The following is a 20,779-nucleotide window of genomic DNA, read 5'->3' as shown; positions in this document are numbered from 1 at the left end:
CTAACACACGGGATCCCAGATGGCTCCTGGGCAGGTCTCAGAGTACACGTGCTCCTGCCCCCTCACGTGGCTCCGATGCTCTGAAGCCAGGACCTCGATCCTGGCCACATCTGTCTGCTCACGAGCCCAGCAGTCTATGGAAGGTAAGGGGGGGTAGGGTGGGCAGACAGCAGGGTTAACAGACCAATTTACTGTTATCTTCACCTTCTTGGAAATCACGGCTTGCATTTCTTTTCTATGAACTCACAGATTAAAAAGAGAAAGCCAGAGACTGGGCTAGACGTGTTCCATCTGCCACCAAGATGATTAGAGGGCTGCCAGAGGCCCTGATCCTAGCTGCCAGAGCAGGAGGTGGGAAGCAGTCTGAAGGACTCTGCTGAGCCGAGCGGGAGACACCTGGCAGAGGCCAGCTCGGTCATGCGCACCGCTGGGTCTGCTTAACCTGATTAATGACCTCACCCGTCAAGAAGTGGGGCAAACCGCAAACCGCGGCTCCTGCCAGGGGCCCAGCCCAGGAATGCTTTAGCACCCCTCCTCGTAGGCAGAGCAGGTGGAGGGAGTGGTCTGAGCATGTCATCCTGCTCTCCAGATGACTCGCCAGCCCAGCTCACGTGAACACTGCCACAGATGTGCAGCTGTTGCCAGAGGGTACAGGGTGTCCCGCCCATTCTCCACTCCCTTCCCGCTAGCCTTAGGATCCAAAGCTGTTTGTCACGTTTGTAGCCAGGCTTGGAGGGGCAGTGTGTGGAATGAGGTGTGAGGGCTGACGCCCAAGCCCAGAACCAACCATGCCCACAAGGAAGAACCCAGGTCCTGGGTTCCTCAGCCCCAGCTGATCACAAAGGTGACAGAGTATGATTGACACTGTTCTAGACACAGGTTTCAGTAAACACTTGGCTCAGTGGGAACAAAGAAACAACAAAAGCTTCCCCTAACGGCTGCAGTTCTACTCTGTTCCCTGCAGGTTGAACCCAGCACCATGGTGGGCCTCAGGCCTCTATTTTGGGGGACTCAGATGAACTCACAGGTGACCAGGATGCCATGGAATGAAGCTCAGTGAACAGCTTCTGGAAAGCCTGGGACTATCTGGCCTAGGGAAGGGAGGACCTGGGGGAATGTGGTGGCAGGTTCCAGGTATCTAGAGGACCGGCATGCAGGAAGGGGTGGAGTATGTTCTCGGTGGCCCAAGAGAGAAAACCATAGCCAATGGGTAGTGTTTTCAAGGTGGTGGGATTTGGAATCCACATCAGGAAGAAGTCCCTACTAGTCCAGGAGGAAATGGGCTGCCTGGAAAGGCACTGAGTTGTCATTGGAGGTTGGCAAGCAGAGGCCAGACTCAAAGTGGGGTCATGGAAGGGGTTCTAGCTCTGCATGGGGGCTGGCCTCTGGGAACTGGATTCCACCTAACTCTAGGATTCTAGCACGACAGCAGCCCAGAGGAGAACCGGGGCTGAACTGCCTAAGCCTGACATAACCTGCCAGGCCTCACTGAGCTGCTTCCCCAACCAAGCAGGGAGGAGAGCCTGTTTTCTTATCTTCATCCCCCCAAAACAAAAGGATTAGCTCACCATTACCCATCATAAGGTCCCCCAATCAAACCAAAACGTCTGGTGCCTTGGCTTCGGACTGAAATTTTGTCAGATCACTGTAGACGTTTGCTATAGACTGATTATCAAGCTGATCTGAAGATCCAGCTGGCAAGTACAGATGTCTGCGCTTAACAAAAATGGGGAGAAAGTTATGACTGCATAAATGCAGTTTGTCTGGAAGATTAAAACTAGGGTTTGAGATAATAAAAAGGCCAGGCTGTGGAAAGTCTGGGGTGGCTGCTTCTAGCCCAGAATGCCAGCCCTAAAACTGTTATAAAACACACGGTCAGCTTCTTGGACTGAACCTGGCAAGGTCAGACTTAACCTGAAGTTACGTTACACTTAACTTCAACCCAGTAAGTGAGAGCAGCCCTGCGGAGGCATGTCCCCCTGAGCTGTTTCTTTCTGCATGGCATGGTATATGCTATGCACTTAAATATTCGTTGAATGAATGAGTGACTGAGTGGATAAGCATGTGCACCTGTAGCGGGGAAGGTGGTGGAAAATGTGGAACTCCAGAGCTTTATTCTTGCATCGAAGCTTACAGTTGCACCAAACTTTTGGCCCCAAATGAAAACAACCACAAATAAAAAAAAAAAAAAGCATTGGCAGTGGGAGGTAGCAACTTGTCCCCTGGGGACTGAAGCCAAGCAGAGGATGGCAGGCAAGTATGAGGGGTCCAAGCTGCAGAGGGGTAGCCTGGCCAAAGATGCCCAGAGAGCAGACTGCCCAAGGTCCCTGAACAGGCAGCTAGAAGTCAACACACACGGACTTGTGGGGGGTGGAATCCAAGCCACTGGTCCCGTGGGCAAATCTCTCACCCTGGTCAGATTCCATTCTGGAGAAACTGGGTTCATCTGACAAGACAGCGTGGGTGAGGGAACGCAGGGGCCAATCGTTAAGAGGCTGATGAACACTTACCTGGCGTCAGGGCATAGAAGGAAAAGCTAGAGTCTGGAGCCAGCTGACTGGACACTAACTCCATTGCAATGACCAGCATCTCTGGCACCTGGCGCAAGGCTGTGCCATTTAAATACTCAGGGACGTAAAAGGACATTCAATTTCCAGTCCTCTCCTAGGTCAGGCCCCTACCTGTGTGGTCTCAGCCCAGGTCCCCACTACCTGGTGGCTATGACACAGACTCCCAGCCCTCTTTGGGAACAATGCTGAATCAGGCAGGGGAGAATTCTTTTTCTAGGAAGGGCAGGAAATGAAGAGAGGCCCACATGCTTCTCCCACCCTAGGAGCCAGGAAAAGTCCCTTGGTGCGCTCCCCACTTTACAGATGGGCTGGTCATAGCATCCGAGAAGCTGTCATGGTGACGAAGTCCTCGAAGCTGAGCCGAATGTTGCCCTGCACAGCTGTGTCCTTCTCCCGGAAGGCCTCGGTCAGCACCTGCAGCTGGGTGCACACCTGGATGAAGCGATCTAGCTGCATGGCAGGACTGGCAGAGCGCGGGCAGTAGCGGGAGATCAGGAGCTGGGTGAACTGGGGGCTCAGATTGTAGCCCATCTGGGACAGAGCTGGAGAGGAGGGGCACACAGAGCAGACACAAAAACCTGCCGTGAGCACCGCCATCAACCAGCTCCACGGAGTACAGCAGTTCAGGAACTTCAAGGGGACTGGCACCAAAGCAGAAACAGGACAGATGTCCCGAGGGGCTGTCCAAAACGGCAGGAGCACAACAGGGGCTCTGGATGCTCCCCTGAGCTGGAAGGCCCCCATCCCTCTTTCTCAAAGTCTCTGTTGTCTGTTCAGTTAGGGGCCTGCAGGGTCCCAGAATGACACCAGTCTGTCCACGCTCATCTCTGACTCGTCTCTATTACAGACAGGAGCCTGAGCCCCCTCGGGTCACCCTGCCCCGAGCAGACACACATGAGAGGTGGCTTATTAACCCTTGCTAATCCTCTGTCTTATCATCTCTAAAATTGGGATAATACTTAACCTTGTAGGTTCTAGTAAGGATTAAAGTAGGTGATCGTGCAATGGATTTGGTGTAGTGCCTGGCACATAATAAGCACCCAGTAAGTGTTATTTGCTAAAAGTTATAAAATCATCACCATCTCCCCAGGCGAGGCTGCTGGGCAGTTCCAAGCTCACAGCCTCCACGCTGCTCCTCCTGTCCCTCCAGCTGGGATGCTTCCTTCTTCCTCTCTGTATAATCTACCAGCTCAGGCTAAAGTCTCAGCTCCCCTTTTGCTATGTGGCCCTTGGGCAAGTCACCTAGACTAAGCCTCAGTTTTCTCACCTGTAAAAGGGTAATAATAAGAGATCCTTCATCTAAGGGTGGGGAATAAGAAGCAGTACCTATCACATGCAGAGAAAGAATGATGTAATATATGAAAAAAGCTTATTACAGTACCCGGCCCATAGCAAGCATTCAATAAATATTAGCTTTCCTGTGATAATATCACCCTTACAAATATCCATCACCGGACCATTACCTGACAACAGAGTAGGTGCTCAGAACAGGTCACCTCCTTTCCCTTCCACCAGGGAGCTCCCCTTCCCCCTGCTCCCGCCCCCAGGCTCCTTAGTCTGATTGAAATCCATGGCCAGGGCGAGGGGCTGGGTTCTGTGGGGAGCCCTTTCTCCCTCTCAGGTGGCAAAGCTCCCCGTCCAGTTCTCATCCCCACACTAACCAACCATCCTCTGGAGTCAGAATTGGAACCAGACCTGGAGCTGTGGCCTCAGGTCATCTTACCCAACTGCAACTTTTAGAGTGGTCTGGGTCCCAAAGCTGGGAATGAAATTGCCTTCTAGTAGGGCTAGCAACAGAAGCCACCTTTCTGAGCCCCTCTACAGGGCTCTTTCCATTCTGCATGCTAGAAACTAGAGAGGAAAGAGCCACACGAGCCACATGTACCAGTCTCAAAGTGCCCTCGGCTGCTGAATTTCCATCCCCAAGGCTCCCTGACAGCTGCGCCTGTCTCACCTAGTGCTGCCAGGAATCCCATCGCCAGAGAGTCCAGCCCCGATCGTTTCCCTGCCCTGGACTGGGCTCACGGCCCAGCCAGGTCACAGAAGGGGTGGGGAGAGGGCCTGTGCTGAGGGCAGCGTTTTGCAGTGCAGTTGGACACGTGGTAGCCAGAGGCTAGAGAGAACCCCTTGCTCTGTCTTAGGGGGTAAAGAGAAACATCCGGCTGTGCCTGTGCGCTGAGTCCCTGCCAGGCCCTCACCTTGCTGCAGCTCTGTGTAGCTAATGGAGCCCGAGCAGTCCCGGTCATATTGCTGGAAGAGGTTCTTCCACTGCTGGATGCACTTCCACAGGGCTGAGAAACCGTAGACATCAATGTGGCCTGACTTGGTCTTGTCAAACATGTCTTGGGTGGGGGAGGGAAAGAAGGCTTCAAGACTAAGGGCCAAGGGTCCTCAGATACCACTGAGGCTCCCTTCTCCCCAGGCTGGAGTAGGACACTCCACAGAACCACAGGCCTGAGGCCCAGATGCCGGTACCCAAGATGCACCCTCATCAAGTACTAAACCAGCCTCCACCCCTCCCAGAACTGCGTCTTCTCCGCAGGCTTGGCAGCTGGCCCCTCCCTGCCATCTCCCACCAGGACAGGGAGTCCCATTCTGCAGAATGAGACACTGAGCTGGCCTATGATTCAGCAAGGTCTACAACTTGACAAAAGACCTAAGGAAAAGAGCTCTCTAAGGGATCTCACCTTGAACCCAGTTTACTGTGAGAAATCCTCCCTGGCCAAAAGATTTCTCCTCAGAATGGCCTCCCACCCACCTACCGTCAGACAGGAGGTGGCTCTGCCCCAGCCGGAGCCCATGAGGAAGGGCTAGGTAACTCACTTATCATCATGAGGCATGTCTCGTCGTTGAACGAGGACCAGTTGGAGTTGACCAGGGCCTGCTTCAGCTCCTTGATGGAGATATAGCCACTGTGATCGGAGTCCACTGACTGGAACCAGGAGTAAGCCTCGGGATCCACATTGGGCGGGGTGCCACCTGCAGGAAGGGGTGCCAACCAGGGGAGTCAGACGCAGGCCTCAAGACCAATCCACAGAAATGCTGGGAAGGGTCAGCCTCAGTGCCCCCCAGCTACCTCAAAAGTCTCATAAATCTGCCTACCCACTCCCTGTCTTCCATCAAGACAACATCCTTACTCTAATGGAAGAGGACCTTCTGTGTAAACTCACGAGTATTTGCGGTTGATTTCTACTCCACAAATCCTTCAGGTTTTTCCTACAGTGCTCCAGCCACTTCTCTAGTTGATTTTAAGTTTCTAAGGAACAGGGACTTGTCCGGCAGATTAAGAATTCTCTGAAAAGGGGGATCATCTCTTCCCCAAAAATGTTTGCTGAGCACCTAACATGCACAGCCCAGAGACAAGCATTTTGAGAGTCAGGCAGCAGGGAGCTCTCTGGGGTGGGAACCAGGTCTGGTCCATCTCTGGCACCAGGAGAGCTGGTATATTCTATCAAGAGCTACCAGAATGTGGGTGGCCACAGAGCTCCATGTCTCTTCCTTCCCCATCACCTCCGATGCCTGTCCCCATCTCCAAACCTCCCTGCAGACATCTTTGACACGTCCTCACCCCACACACCCAAAGAGCTGCCTAGAGCTGCCAGTTCCATACACAGGTATCAACTCCTCCCTGTTCCTACCGCACCTGCCCTGATTCAGACACCTCTCACCTGACTGTGGAACAAACCCAAAATCCTAACCAAATCCTCATGACAGCAACTCTCCACCACTTAGTACTTGTTGCCGAGTAATCTTTGTAAAATTCCACTCTGTTCTCACCAATTTCCCCCCACCTCAACTCAAAACTCTTCAAAGGCTCCCCACTGTCTACAAAATAAAGTCCAGCATCCCTAAAACAGCATTCCAGTTTCCCCACAATGTGGTCTACCCCCATCTACCTGTCACTCTATCCCCACTCTGTCCCCCTCTGCCTCTGTTCCAGCCTAGATGCAGTAAGTAAGACACTTGGTCCTACCCAGACCTTCACAGCTCCCTATGAAGCCTTTACTCACCTCACCAGGTTCTCTCTGTCTCATACCCTCTTCTCCCTCATCTCTTTGCATCCATTTCCCACCCACCCTTCAAAACCCAAATAAAATGCTGCTCCTTCTATAAAGCCTTTCCTCTTCTTCCATCCCTGGACAGGCCTCCTTCCTCTCTCCTTTGTACTCCTCTCTATGGCCCTGATCATTCCACTGTGTGCATGTTTTTTCCTACTCTTTCCAGGTTACACTTGGAGCAACTTGTGAGCAAGATCCCAGCCTAACTCATCTCTGAATCCCCAGGGGCTAGCACAGAGCCGGACACAGAAAGGGGAGGTGCTCAATTCATGCTAGAATTGGCCTCCTGGTTCAAGTCCCAACTCTCCCATGTGCAGCCTTGGTTAAGTTATTGAAGGTCTCTGTGTTTCGGTTTTTTTATCTGTGAAATGACAAGCACAACAGCATCTACTTCATAAGGTTATTATAAAGATATAACTAATAAATGAAAACCCTTAGATCAACACCTGGCCCCATCCAAGCACTACATACCTACTGATTATTAGCACTGCTGTCATGGTTCAAGCGGCTTTGTGTGTCTGGGAGCTTTGTGTGTACGTCAGATGGAATAAAGGATCATTCATTTGGAAAGACATGCAGGGTGGGCTGGGGGTGAGGGGAGAAGGTGGCAGATGAAAGCAGAGAAGCACAGAGGACTGTCTTGGGAAAAAGCCAGAGTTACACAGTATTGGTAAACCTGCTGAGTTGACTGAGGGCTCCTTCACACATGTAAGTATCAGAGACAGCACAGAAACCACTGTCCAGTCCCCAAAGTAAGGCCAGAAGGATAAAGGTCTGCCTGACTGAGGGACTAGTCTGACCTCCTCGGATGGGAAATCCAGACAGGCCCCACCCTCTTTCCTAAAACAGCTGCTGTGCACGGCGGAGAGGAGGTCACAGCCACAGGCAGGAGAGTCTCTGTAAAATGGGGTCTGCGCAGTCAGCATAGAGCAGCTCAGGCTCTGGAAGCAAAGAGAGCAAAGATCCTTACTAGCCTGTGTGGTTCAGAGGAATTGTTTCATTCTCTGAGTACTGATTCCCCCATTTCTAAAATGGACCTACTTTCCAGGGTTGCTGTGATGATTAAATGAGATAACAGCAAAATAAAGTTTTCACAGAGGGCCTGGAATGTGTGCAGTCACATTTTCGCGGAGGAAGGCCTATTTAAACTGGGTCTGAAAGGATGATTAAGAGTTACGATGGGGAAAAGAAAAAGCATGTGGCGAAGGCACAGAGTGTGTTCAGAGTACTCCAAGGGGTCTGGGGTTGATGGAAGAGAGGGTCTGGAAAGACCCGTTGGGAATCGACTGCCCTTAGGATCTTCCCTGTGGGCAATGAGGCACCTTTAAGGGTCAACCCTCTCTTGCAGAGCATGGTGTTCAACATTTAGACCCTGTATTCAGCGGGGTTAAGTTAGTGGGGCCTCCAGGTGACTCCACTGCAGGTGATATACGGATCATACTTTAAGAAGCACTGCTCCAGAGACTTCCCTGGTGGTCCAGTGGCTAAGACTCCGCGCTCCCAATGCAAGGGGCCCGGGTTTGATCCCTGGTCAGGGAACTAGATCCCACACGCATGTCACAATTGAAAAAAAAGATCCTGCACGCTGCGACGAAGATACCCTGTGCTGCGACTAAGACCCAGCACAGCCAAATAAATAAATATTTAAAAAGAAAGAAAAAAGAAGCACTGCTCCAGGGGCTCACGGGCGGCACTGGAGAGGAGAGAGGAAGCTGCAGAGGGTGAGCAGTTAAGAGACTGAAGCACATTTCTCCTCTCCACTGCAGCCCCATTATCTCTGGCCTCAGGCCCTGGAGGGATAAGCCTCACAGCCAGGGGTTTCTTTCCCTGCAGTGACCTCATGTAGGCTCAGAAACAAAATTTTAAAAGGAGGAGGAAATCCACCAGGAAGCTTCTGAGCTGAAAGCAAACAGCCAGCAGCCCCAGCTCTGATAAGATAAATGCCACTGGCTCACAGTGTTTAGAACCCCCAAGGTCTGAGCCTCTTCCTCGGCCACCTGCTGGGTATGTATGCTAAGATGCTACAGCTTCCCAGCAGTACCATTCCCTGGAGGCCCTTCAGGTGCACCAGAATGGTTCCAGGCTGCCTCGCTGCGGGTGTGGTCTCCTGGGAACAAGCACTGCGAAGAGGCTGACTGAATGAGCCTGGGAGGACACAGGGGTCTGGGATCTCACCTTCCCCAACCCCCTGTCTGAAATCATTCAGAAATCTTCACTGAGCTTGAAGTCCCACCTAAGATTCTCTGCCTCCACTGAGTTGCCAAGCCCCCTCCCCAGCCCCCATTTGTCCAGTACCTCAGCTTTACAATCTCTGCTCTTTATCCTTCCCCTATCTCATCCCATCACTCTCCTGCCTGCCTCGGCATCTTTCAGTGGTACGGCCCTTGCCATATCTGCTATCACATTAAATGCCACATACCTCGTTGCTGAGAATGCTCCAGAATGAGTCCTCTCACAGAACACTGTTTACTAAGCCCCTCCCATTTGCCATACCCTGTGCCCAGTGTTTACCTGCAACTTCTCATTTAATCTTTATTAACAAACTTGTGAGGTAGTGACATTTACACATTTTACAGATGTGGACACTGAGGCTTAACGAGATGACGTCATTTGGTCAGGTCAGTAAGTGATCTGATCTCAAGAGCCCAAGCTTTCAACAACTATGCTATCTTACCTTTCTACATATAGCAGTCAGTCTCTCTTACACAGAAATGGGGTTTCTCCCCACGGTAGACTGTAGTATTATCTCCAATCATTTGCTAATCCACTCCCTCCCCTGCTTCCCTGCAAGAGCGTGGTACATCCTCTCCACTGCCTGGCGGCCTGCAGAGCCCCTCCAGTGAGAGGAGTATCCATTCCCATCCTATTGATGTCAGGCTTGACCAGAGGATGTGGTTTGGCCTATAAACGTGAGTGGAAGAGATATAAACTACTTCAAAGCAGAAGCTTTAGGGGGCATCGTGCATTCCTGCTAGCTCTCTTACTCTTTTTGTCTGCCACAAAAACAGTATATCCCAAATAGGGGCTGCTCCTCCAGCCTGGATCCTGGAAAGAAAAGACACGTGGAGCAGAACCTCAGCAGCCAAGCCTGCAGCTGCCGACATGTAACCAAGAGTAAATAAGTGTGAGCAAGGAACAGAAATAAACATTTGCCACTGTAAGCCAGAGATTTAGGAGTTGTTACCACAGCAAAGCTAACTAACAGACTTCTCATTCTGCTAATGCAAGCTAAGCTAGAGACAAGATGCTAAGGTGCCGGAGACCAGGCTGCCTACACATCCACAAGGAGGGCAAGGAAGGGCCCTGGATAACTCAGAACAAGGTCAGAGGCACTTGGAGTCCAAGATCCCTACTTACCTGGAGGAGGTGTTCCCTGTCCATAAGGCCCGGGATGCTGGGCACCATAGGAATTTGGAGGTGGTGGTCCATAGGGGCCCCCTGGGGCCGCGCCACCATACGGTCCTCCTGGAGTTCCAGAAGGGAGCCCCCCAGGGTTGGGGTGTGCATAGGGCCCTCCACCAGCTGGTGGTCCGTAAGGCCCTCCAGGGGCAGGACCTCCTCCATATCCGCCACCAGGGGGTACCCCGCTAGCATACTGCCCTCCAGCATGGGGGAGTCCGGGGTAGTAGCTACCCGGAGGGGCTCCGGGTGCTTGTCCTCCAGCTCCTGGGCAGCCCTGCAAGAAGAGCAAGATATCAGTCAGAATGACAGGGCCAGAAACTAGCCACAGTATGGAACTTGACAGTTATAAGGCACTGCCACTGCCTTTCTTTCAACTGATCCTATGGGCTGAACTGGACTGGAATCATGACCCCACTGCTCACATGGGGAACCTAAGGCTTCTGGAGGAGATACAACTTACCCAAGGTCACACTGCCACTGACCTGCAGAGGTAGGGCTGGAACCCTGCCCTCCTGGCTGCCCTTCCCTGCACACCAAGGGGCTCCACAAGGGCTGGTATCATGTCTGGTTTGCCACTTTATCCCTTTATCCCCAGCCCTCAGTGCAGAACAGATGCTCAATAAATATTTATTGTATGAATGAGCGGGCAAATTAATCAAACTGAATTCCAAATCCACACCCTGTGGTACCCCCATCTCTATCCGCAGAATTCACAGTGCAGATGTGATCTCCAGCCCATGCCCCTGACCCTCTTCAGTCACAAATGATGCACCTATAGCACGGATTCATCCACAGCATGTCTTCCTTACCCTACTCTAGCTCATGGTGCAAAGCCATCTCCCCAGCCTCATTCATGGCTCTGTGAGACAGGTGGGCAAGACCCTATTCCTAAGGCAATATAGGCCCATGGTTAAGAGTGAAAAAGACCAGTTCAAGCTTGCGGTCTGCCACTTACTAACTGGTCTAATGACTTACCCTCTCTAAGCCTAAATATCCTTGGCTCTAAGAGTGCCTGCCTACCTCCAGGTTAGTATGTGAATGAAATGAGGCCGGTCACGTAAAGGGCTCTGACACAGGCCCTCGCACAAAGTAAGCACTCAATACACAGTAACTATTAATAGTAGGACTCTTCTATGGAGGAGGAAACTCAAGTCCAGAAAAATCACACAACAACCATGTGGAGGGGCTGGGGCCAGAGTCCAGGTCTCCTGGCTGCTAAGCCCAGGCCATGTAAACAGTAGAGCATACATGGCAGCACTCCTCCCTCTCTTGTCCCTGTCCCCACGCCACTAGCCAGGGATCCCTGAGGCTCAGAGTGTTCGGCTCCATCTCCCTAAATGGCCTAGTGGACCACAGTCTCAACACATCTGCAGTGAGCTCAAGGGCACAGAGAGCAACTGCGCCCGGCTCCAAGCATTGTGAGGATGGTACCATCTGGACACGTTTTAGATCAACCTGTAAGGCACACCAGTGGCCTAGGCAGTATGAGCCTGGATTTCCTCTTTTAATTGCGTTTGATAGCTTCCAGGACAGTTACCCTCAAGGCTAAGGCCAAAGTCACACGTCATCTCAAGAGAGTCTGCTTGCTCGGGGAGGAGAGGCTTCTTGAGGGAGGGCAGGAAGCACGTCCTTCCACCTTCCCCACTCAGCATCGTGGACGCTCTTATGCCCTGGAAGCTGCCACAGCTCGTAGCAAGACTCCTTCACAGATAATGAAGTCACAGGCAAATCTCAATTCAAAACTCTTCTCTCATCAGCTGAGCTCATGACCATGGGTCAGTGGCCTGTTTCCTCACAAGTAAAATATAATAATCCCTTCCTCACTGAATTGTTCTGTAGATTACAAGAAATGTATACAGCAGAATTTTGTTAGTTAAATTTTTAGCTAAAGAACCACATCCGCCCCCCTTTTTTTTTGGCCACGCGGCTTGCAGGATGTTAGTTCCCCAACCAGGGACTGAACCCGGGCTATGGCAGTGAAAGCGCCAAATCCTAACCACTGGACCACCAGGGAACTCCCTAAAGAACCTTTTGATGAATAAAAATATTTAAAAACTGGCAAGAGGAAGTTGCTCTGGTTGGAGGTGGGGGTCCCAGAGCCCTGACCACATAGCCCCTCCCTTGCTAGGCTGTGAGCGAGCCCTGCAGAAACCCCCCAGTGATTCAAAAGGCAGTCTGAAAACCGTTAGTACAAGAAACAGTTCTTACAACAGCGTCCAGCATAAATCGTAGCTCTGCTGTTAGAGTAATTATTATTATTGCTATCAGCAAAGCCCTGGGCCAGGTAAACTCTTGGGGCGGGGGGTGTGTATAAAGGAGAGTGAAATGTTCAAAGGAGCTCAGTTAATAGGAGAGGCACTGAAACATACTCTGTAACATTTCACAAAACAGCATAAGGAAACAGGTGTTTAAAATGGACACATAAGCCATGTGCCATGGGACCACAAAGGAGAGTGAAATCGGGGAGGGTTTCCAGGAGAAAGCAGCACTTGGATTAGGACTTAAAGACTCCCAAGGGAGCTGGAGAGGTGTGATGGGAGAGGTGCCCAGAAGACCTCTTCAACCTAACCCCTTCAGTTTACAGACGGGAAACTAAGGCCAGGTGAGGGGAAGAGACTGGCTTAAGAAACACTGTGAGCTGAAGGCAGAGGCAGATCACTCCCCGTCCATATCCCAGTCCATTGACTCCCACCATCTCCTGCCACGGTGCTCTTTCCTTAAGCGATAGGGCACAGGATTCCAGTGTAGGCTAGAAAAGGGGATGGGGACTCTGCAGGGTCTGGGCACACCCGAAGAACAGGCTGGACACCAAGCCAGGAAGTTGCTGCTCCACAAGAAGTCGTGTGAGGAAAGCCATCAACTGTTCCTGGCTTACGACACCTGAGGCACAGCCCTTCCCCCAGGAAACAACCCCACGACAACCAAGCTAGTGCTGCCGGCCGGTCTTCTGACCTTGGTCCTATCACAATCCAGGGGTCTGGTGCAGCCTGGCCGCAACTAAACCCTTTCCTTTCTGCCCTGCATTAAAGCCCTTACGTGTACAGTTTACAAAGCACTTTCACATACATACAAATGCTACTGGCAAAATTCTGCCAACAATCCTCCAACAGAAAAAAGGAAGGTAATAGTAGGCCTATTTTCAGATGAAGAAACTGAGGTGTACAACTGTGAAAAGACTTCATCCATTCAGCAAGCATTTACAGAGCAACAATGTTGTGTTAGGCTCTGTGCTAGGCCGGGGGCACGAAACTAAACAGGGCCTGGCCTTGAGGAGCCCCAGATAATTATGATACAATCTGATCACTGTCATCAGAAAAATCTACTTAAATGCTATTAAGAAGGCATGGGCAGAGGAATTGTTTCTGTTTGTCAAATGATAAATGAGCAATCAAATTAACACATGTAGGCAGTGGGTCAAGGAAGGCTTCCCGGAAGAGGCAGGAATAATACTGGAACTGGCACTGAAGGATACACAGGCATTCTCCAAAAGGAAGGCAGTAAAGGACACTCCAGACGGAAGAAAGAAAGACAAACACACAGACCTATGAGTGAGCATGGAGTAGTCAGGGAGTGGGCTAAAAAGCAGGGGGCTGGGGCAAGAACGCAGAGTGAACTCAGAAAGGCAAGCTCTTTACATGCTCCTTCTCTTATCACCTGTCCTGCTGCATTTCAGTTAGCTGGTGCATCTTAGAGCAGTTTCTCTCTGTCACACAGCAGTGAGCTCCCCAGGGGCAGACAGTGGGCCTCATTCATCACGGTAGCCCAGGGTCCAGCACAGAGCCTGGCACCGGCAAGCCGCCATAAAAATGTGAACAAATGAATACCACTCAAAAGATCTGGAGCTTTATGCCGGAGGAAACAGAGCGCTACAGAAGGGTTTCCAACAGGGAAGAAACGTGTCGGGCCTTGTTTAGAGAACTAAGCAGCGTTGGGTGTGAAGGATGAACTAGTGGGGGAGGCGGCAGCCCAGGTGCTGGACAGGCAGGTCTTGAACCAGACAGCAGACTCAGAGAGAACAGGATGGATTCTGAAGCTATTTCAGAGATAGACTAGACATGACTTGGCAACTAATTAGGTTAGAGAAGCGATGGAGGGGGCAGTGAAGAAAGGGAAGTGTTTAGAATGACTCAGGTTTCTAGCTTGCACCAGAGGACGAAGAAAGTAAAACCACAAGAATCCAGGCTGGGGAAGAGGGTTCCCAGGGACACTGAGCTGTTAGTAAATGTCTGAACCAGAAATGAAAACCAGAGTCCCTGATTCCATGTTCTTTTATACTACTCCATGCCATTTGCCAACCCTCTGAAGAGTTTTTCCAAGAGCATTTCATGCTGATAAACACAAGATTGTCAAAAAAAAAAAAAAAAAAAAAAGACAGGAAGAGTTCAGCAATCATGGTTTCCAAAACATTACAGAAAACTAACCCTAGGTCTTTACTGATTGCAAATAAACTACATTTGATAAATTTGGGTGGGGGGAAGGGGCAATTAACATTTTATTAAGGCTCTCACTGATCCTCAGTCCTATGAGGTAAGTGCTATGGTCCCCATTTTACAGATGAGAAAATTAAGGTGCAGAGTTTAATCATGTGCCTGTGATGACGCAGCTAGAACTGGTAAAGCTTCAAAACAGGGTCTGCATGACTCCACCACTCTACCCTCTTCTGGGTGTTCACCAATAGATGAGTGAGTGTCTACCACGTGCTAGTGCCAGAGACTGTCCTAAATATATGTGTCAGATATGACGGGTTTCTACAGTGGAAGGGGTTGAAGGGGAAAGGGTTGGATTAGGTAATCTTTCAGAGGCTTCAAGCCCAGAAATTAGGGAGACTCAGAAGAATCTTATTCTGTTTTCACCCCCGCACCTAGACCCAATTCGAGAGCCACAGTATTGTAAGAGACCCCAAAGACCTCCCAGTCCAACCTCTCAGTCGATGATGGGATCTCTGCAGCACCATCTGGAATCTCTGTTTACATTCCCGCAAGTGGTGGGGAGTTCACCCCCTCCCAAATAACCCACTCAGAAAGTCTTACATTTTCTTTTGGCTCTGAGGGCTCATTCTTCTACCCCAAGACCCTTGTGAAGCCCAGTGGTGTCAAAGTTTGGTCCATGCTGAGTACTGAGGGGAAACACAAGCCTGTGCTCTGGAGCTAGCCCCCAGCCCGCTGGAGGAGGTTAGAGCCCATTCTAAGGGGTTAAACAATCACAAGACTACAGAAGGAGTGGTTTGGGCATTCACCAGCAGAACTTCTTAAAATATTTAAAGGCCAGAAATCTGCAGCCAATAAACAGCGAGCCAAGAACTGTCCCAAGACTTCAATTACCACCTCTGTGCTGACACTCCAAAATCTTTCTCTCCAGCTTCATCTCTCATGAGCTGCAGACCTCATATCCAACAACCTCCTGGACTTTCCGTCCAAATCTATTCCTCCTTCTGTGTTCCCACTGCAGTGAAGGGAAACCCTGAGGCCCTCCTGGACATCTCCTCTTTCCTTTCCTCCGTCACCTCAATTAGGCACCAAGTTTTCTCACTTCCACCTCCCAGCTCCATGTTCACCAGGTCACTGTTCTCTCACCTAGATTACTTCAACAGCTTTGAAACTGGTCTCCCTGCCTTGTCTCTCCTGCTTCAACACCCCCTGACAGTGCCCCACGGTCACAGCTCAAAGCACGAATGGGAGAAAACTCTTCAGGAGCTCCCCAACAACTCTCAGGATGAAGTCCACACTCCTCAAAAAGGCACATAATGCCCTTTAGGATCTGGTCCTTGCTTGCCTTTCTGGTCTTGTTACCCTTTCCCCCCCTCCTCTTCACTACAACTAGACTGATCTCCTTAAATTCTTCCAAAACACTGGGCTCTCTTACTTGCTTCCTGGCCTTTGTGAATACTATTCCCTCCACTGGAATACCATGCCTTTCTTCACCCAGCTAACTCCTACTGGAGATTCGGTTTTTGGCTTAAACGTCACCTCCTTTAACAAGACTTCCTTCCCTCAAGACTAAGTTAGGGGTCCCTCCTGTGCTAGCCTGACACTCCCATTTAATACTCATCGCACAGATTCTACAATTTACGTGTCTGTATCACTCTTCCCCTTGGAGTATTTACTATATGCCAAAACACCATATCAAGCACTTTATGTGGATTATCTCATTTAATCTTTGCAGTAACCCTTGAGGTAGGTACTCTTATCACCCCATTTTTAAAAAGGGGGAAACCGAGCCTCAGACTTCTGCAAGAAATTTCTGCAAGGAAATGGCAGAGCAAGGATTTGAAGCCAAATCTCGCTGGCCTCAGAGACCAAGCTCTTAAGCACTGAAATCCATCAGGCTGGCTCCCCCACAGGACCAAAGGGTACTTGAGTTTTACTCCTCCAACACCCAGTCCATGCTTGAGGACCCTGGGGCAGGATGCAGCAGAAAATTACAGGAGTTTTGACTCCTAACAAGAGGCTGGAATCCTCCAGGGCTATGTACTGGGTGGAGGGGAGGCAGCACTGACTAAGCCTTTGGATGCTTTCAGACAACCCACTTCCTTTCTTGGAACACTGTGGACCAGGAGCTGGATAGGAGGAACGAAGAAGGTATGATGGGAGACAAGCATTTCTTCCTCTACTAGAGACACATTCCTCTCTGTGCTCCTTTTCAATATTTCACTGAGCATAAGCCCAGGCAGCACGGCATGATAACAGTGACCCCAGCAGCAAGAGCTATGCCACCACGCTCTGGCACACACTAGATATCAGCAATGCGCCAAGCTCCCTACAGGCTTTATCATATTTCATCCTCTTTTCAGCCCTATGAAGTACTATTCCTCCCTCTTTACAAGTGAAGAAACCGAGGCTCAGAGCCCTTAGATGATTTGTCCAAGGGTGTATAACTATTAAATAGAATTAGGATTCTAGCCCAGTTCTGTCTAACCTGGAAGTTGAGGCTCTTAATTTCCAAGTCACTGCTTCTAGGATGCATACAAATTGTCTCCAAAAGCTTATTAAAATGTAGATGCTTGGGCCTTTCCTGGGTACAGAACAGGTCTGAGGTGGAACCCCAAAATGTGCTTTTTTAACAAGCTCCTAGGTGATTCTGATGTAGACCATCCACTGAGAAACAATGTACTATGGCAATGTTCTCCCAAACTGTGTTCCTCAAGAATACCAGTGTCACCAACATATGACCAGACTTATGTCATATAAGTGGGGTGGGGGGTTCCATAGTTAAGTTTAAGAAACACTTCATATTCTATCCCTCTCTGGCAAATTTTGCCTCTCTGGCAAATTTACAATGTCTATTAACAAATTAAGAATTCTGAGATGGCCTGTGGTTAACAGGTTAACAAAACTCATTAAGCTGTATTTAACAGTGTATTTCCCAAACTTATTTAACCACAGAATACTCCTTTATTAGCAATACTTATTAACATTCACAAGCCTCAGCAAATGCAACTGAGCTTGGGAAACACTGCTAGGTTATACTTCCTCCTAACCCCAGCCCAGGCTGGCCTCTCTCCTTCCTACCTCTGCTAAGTATGCAATGATAGAAACTCTAAGTTCTAGCATGGGCACTCCCTCACTTGCTATGTGTGACCTTGGGTAAGCCACTTAACCTCTTTGGGCTTATTCCTCAGCTATAAATTGGGGGAATAATCCCTGCTAGCCTGCTCACAGAACCTTCATGATTGAGATAACGGATGTCCAAATACTGTGTGCAAAAACTGTACAGGGCTGCACTCCCTACGAGGGCTCTTGCCACATCTTCTGATATGTGATTACACTCAGCCCAGCACTTAGCAATATCCCATGTGACCTTGTTTTCCAATTTTTCCTGCATGGGTTTTATCTCCTAAATTAGTGTGATCTTAGGCAACTCAGGAGCCCTCTCTGAGCTAAAACGAAGGGACTCTTCTGAGGGCCCTTCCAGCACTGGCCTTCAAGGAATCTAGTAAAAATCAAAATACTAAAAGGTAACACCTGTCACACTCTTCATAGTACCAAATGCTTTACAAGCATCACTTCGTTACTCTTCATAACAGCTCTATGAAGTAGATCCTATTATTTGGCCCTATTTTACAGAGGAGGAAACTTCAGCTCAGAAAGGGCTCAATGGCTCAAAACTATTTAAGTGATGGAGCCAAGGTGTGAACCTTCCTCTGACTCGCCTTGCTGTGGTGTTCTTGCCTGGATCAAGATGGGCTGGCAAGTGGGGAAAAGGCATTTGCTGACAGCTCCGGGCTCTGCTGCCTAACTGCCTGGTGACTTCAAATAAATTCCATGTCTCCTTGGGTTTCGCTTTCCTGTGTGTGAAATGGAAGTGTTGGACTCGTCAGTAGTCGAACAAGCTCGTTTGCGCAGCCTGCTAAACCCACAGGTTCTCCTGATTATTCAGACGCAGTACGTCAAGAGTGTATTTTTATCAACTCCCCAAAAGATACCGACAGAACCAGTGCTCTAAACGTTCTGTTGGCGTTGATGACCCCGCCTGCGGCCCCAGCGGGATCCTGGGAAAATATGGGGCCCAGGCCAAGCCCAGTCTGACTCTGTGGGGTCCAAGAACCCCAAATCTTCCCGTGCACGACGTCAAAGGGGGCGCGACACGACCTCCCAGAGGTGCAGTCCTGCGTGACGTGAGCCAGGCGCGACCGACCATCCCTTTTCCCTTCTCTCCTGCGCGAAACCTCGTTGAAGCCAACCTCAGCGTGGGAAAGGCGCGGAGAAGGCGGGGAGAAAGAGAAGCAGGGGATCCCGGGCCTGGACTTGGCGAGGCACCCACTTGGATTCGCCCGCCCCTCACACACTCACCTGCCCGTAGGGGTAGCTGGCCATGGCGACTCTGACGTCTCAAGTCGCCGTGGGGCGGGACTTTCCGTCTCAAACCCGCCTCCTCCTGGGCGTGGGGGCGGGACCTATTCTGATTGGATGTCCGCAACTATCAATCCTAGGCGCATGGGTCGACGGAAGTGACGCTATAGGGCGGTGATTTGGTGCCTCCCAGAGACGCCAGAGAAACTAAGGATCCGGAGACGTTCCCAGAAGTCTTCTTCGCTGTACTGGCGCACCTGTTCCTCTCTTTCCTGCCCTAGAGTAGGCTCCAGGGCTGGTCGGGCCCGGGTATTTAGGGCGAAGCTTGGGTGGTGTGTTGCAGGGGGTGGCCATGTTTTAACCTGGCAAATGGGACGCATGATAGTGGCGTAGTTGCTGTCGTCACTCAAAGTTTCCAGCTGAGGAAGGCCCAGGCGGTTACCGTGACGACGGGGAACAGATGGAGGCCGACGGGGAACAGATGGAGGCCTCCGGGGAAGGCTAGAGGCAAGGGCGAGAAGTTACTGCGTTCTAATGTCAGGCACCACGTGTCAGTTAGCAGCTTTGGAGTGGGATCTATGGTGTTTGGACAGGAAAATTCCAAACCGTCAGAATGGGAGGGAAATTAGATCATCTAGGGCCCCTATGGGCCTCATGGGGAAACTGAGGTCCAGAGAAGCAGTGACTTGCCCTAGTTCAGTATGGGTTAGGGGCAGAGTGTAACCTAGAACTGGGGTCAGTGAATGTCCCAGTTCTCATCAGGGAAGTCTTGAGGACTGGTGCCAAAGTAAGCAAAATCCTGGTTACTAAGCTACCTCATAGTCATGTACTTGCCTGTTCATGGTTCAGGCTCTCCACTTGTTTGCATGCTTATTTAATTTGTTAGTTCTTACATGCGGGCACAGATTGTGTCAGGTTTTGCTTGTCATTATATCTCCAGGACCTGTATTTTTTAAAAATTATTTAATAGTGTTATGAGGTGCTTTCCATTCTGGCCCATCTAACCATCTCACCAGTGTCACCTACAGATTGGCACTTGCCATCTACCTCTACAAGGATCAAATTAAGAGCTGCTGTAGCTGCTGACCTTCAACACCCCCTGAAAGGAGTTCAGAGTGGAGATCAGGAATGAGGCACTCTGTGCTCTGGGAAAAACTGGCAGAACGGGTTTTCAGATAGATATTTTCAGGAGACGATTTTATGAGCCCAATTCTTCATCTCCTCGTATCTAGAAAAGCAGTAAAAATCCTCCATGGTGACATCTTCCCCTCATGACTAGCAGTAACCTTCTGCAAAAAATATGTGCTTGACTATGTGTACTCCCCCTTCACCAAAATCACATATATACTGATCTTCCCCCCAATCTCTTTGGAGCAGTTTTTCAGATCTATCTGAAATGCTGTCTCCTGGGCTGTGGTCCTCATTTTGCCCCGAATAAAACTTAACTCACAACTCTCAAGTTGTGCATTTTTTTCAGTCAACACCAGGCACTTTCCAAAATCACAGTGCTGATCATGCTGCTTGCCCACGGGAGAGCCTACAATGGCTCCTCTTCATCTACACCTGCAAAATAAGGCTCAGCCTCTGCATTGTCACCCCAGGCCCTTCACAATTTGGCCCAACCTTCACTTTTTCAATCCTGTCTTACAGTCCCTGTCTGTCTGCTGCTCTGTGCTCCTGTGTTCAGTTCCACCATTCAGCCCCCTTTCTTTGGAATGGGGATCTTGATTTTGCCACTTGCTAACTCTATGACCTTGGGCAAGTGATTTAACTTCTGAGTCTCAGTTTCCTCGGCTGTCAGAAACCAATATGTAAAGAGATCTGAAAAAATGAGCTTAAGGCACCTGTTCATGCCCAGACTTATGCTCAAACCACTCCTTTCCCGGAACCAGCAGCCCTCCCAAGTCCAGTCCTTCAAAGGTCAGTTGCAATCCCATCCTGCATCTAGCTGTCCCACATT

The 20,779-nt window shown here is 50.2% G+C and overlaps 1 protein-coding gene across 1 annotated transcript; it reads right to left on the bottom strand.

Annotated features, from left to right (window-relative positions):
* Nucleotides 1–2,085: 2,085 nt before the first annotated feature.
* On the bottom strand, nt 2,086–18,882 carry PEF1 (penta-EF-hand domain containing 1). The gene is made up of 5 exons (XM_029230256.1): nt 18,820–18,882; nt 9,986–10,304; nt 5,394–5,549; nt 4,769–4,912; nt 2,086–3,112 (listed from the first exon to the last, which is right to left on the bottom strand). The coding sequence occupies exons 1-5, from the start codon at nt 18,841–18,843 to the stop codon at nt 2,883–2,885; spliced, it is 873 nt and encodes a 290-aa protein (XP_029086089.1). The 5' UTR covers nt 18,844–18,882; the 3' UTR covers nt 2,086–2,882.
* Nucleotides 18,883–20,779: the final 1,897 nt, after the last annotated feature.

Source organism: Monodon monoceros, unplaced genomic scaffold (assembly GCF_005190385.1).
Source record: "Monodon monoceros isolate NGI ecotype Baffin Bay Population unplaced genomic scaffold, NGI_Narwhal_1 Super_Scaffold_18, whole genome shotgun sequence".
NCBI lineage: Eukaryota > Metazoa > Chordata > Mammalia > Artiodactyla > Monodontidae > Monodon > Monodon monoceros.
Note: the sequence above shows the minus strand (reverse complement) of the source record. Positions and strands in the feature narration are given on the sequence as shown.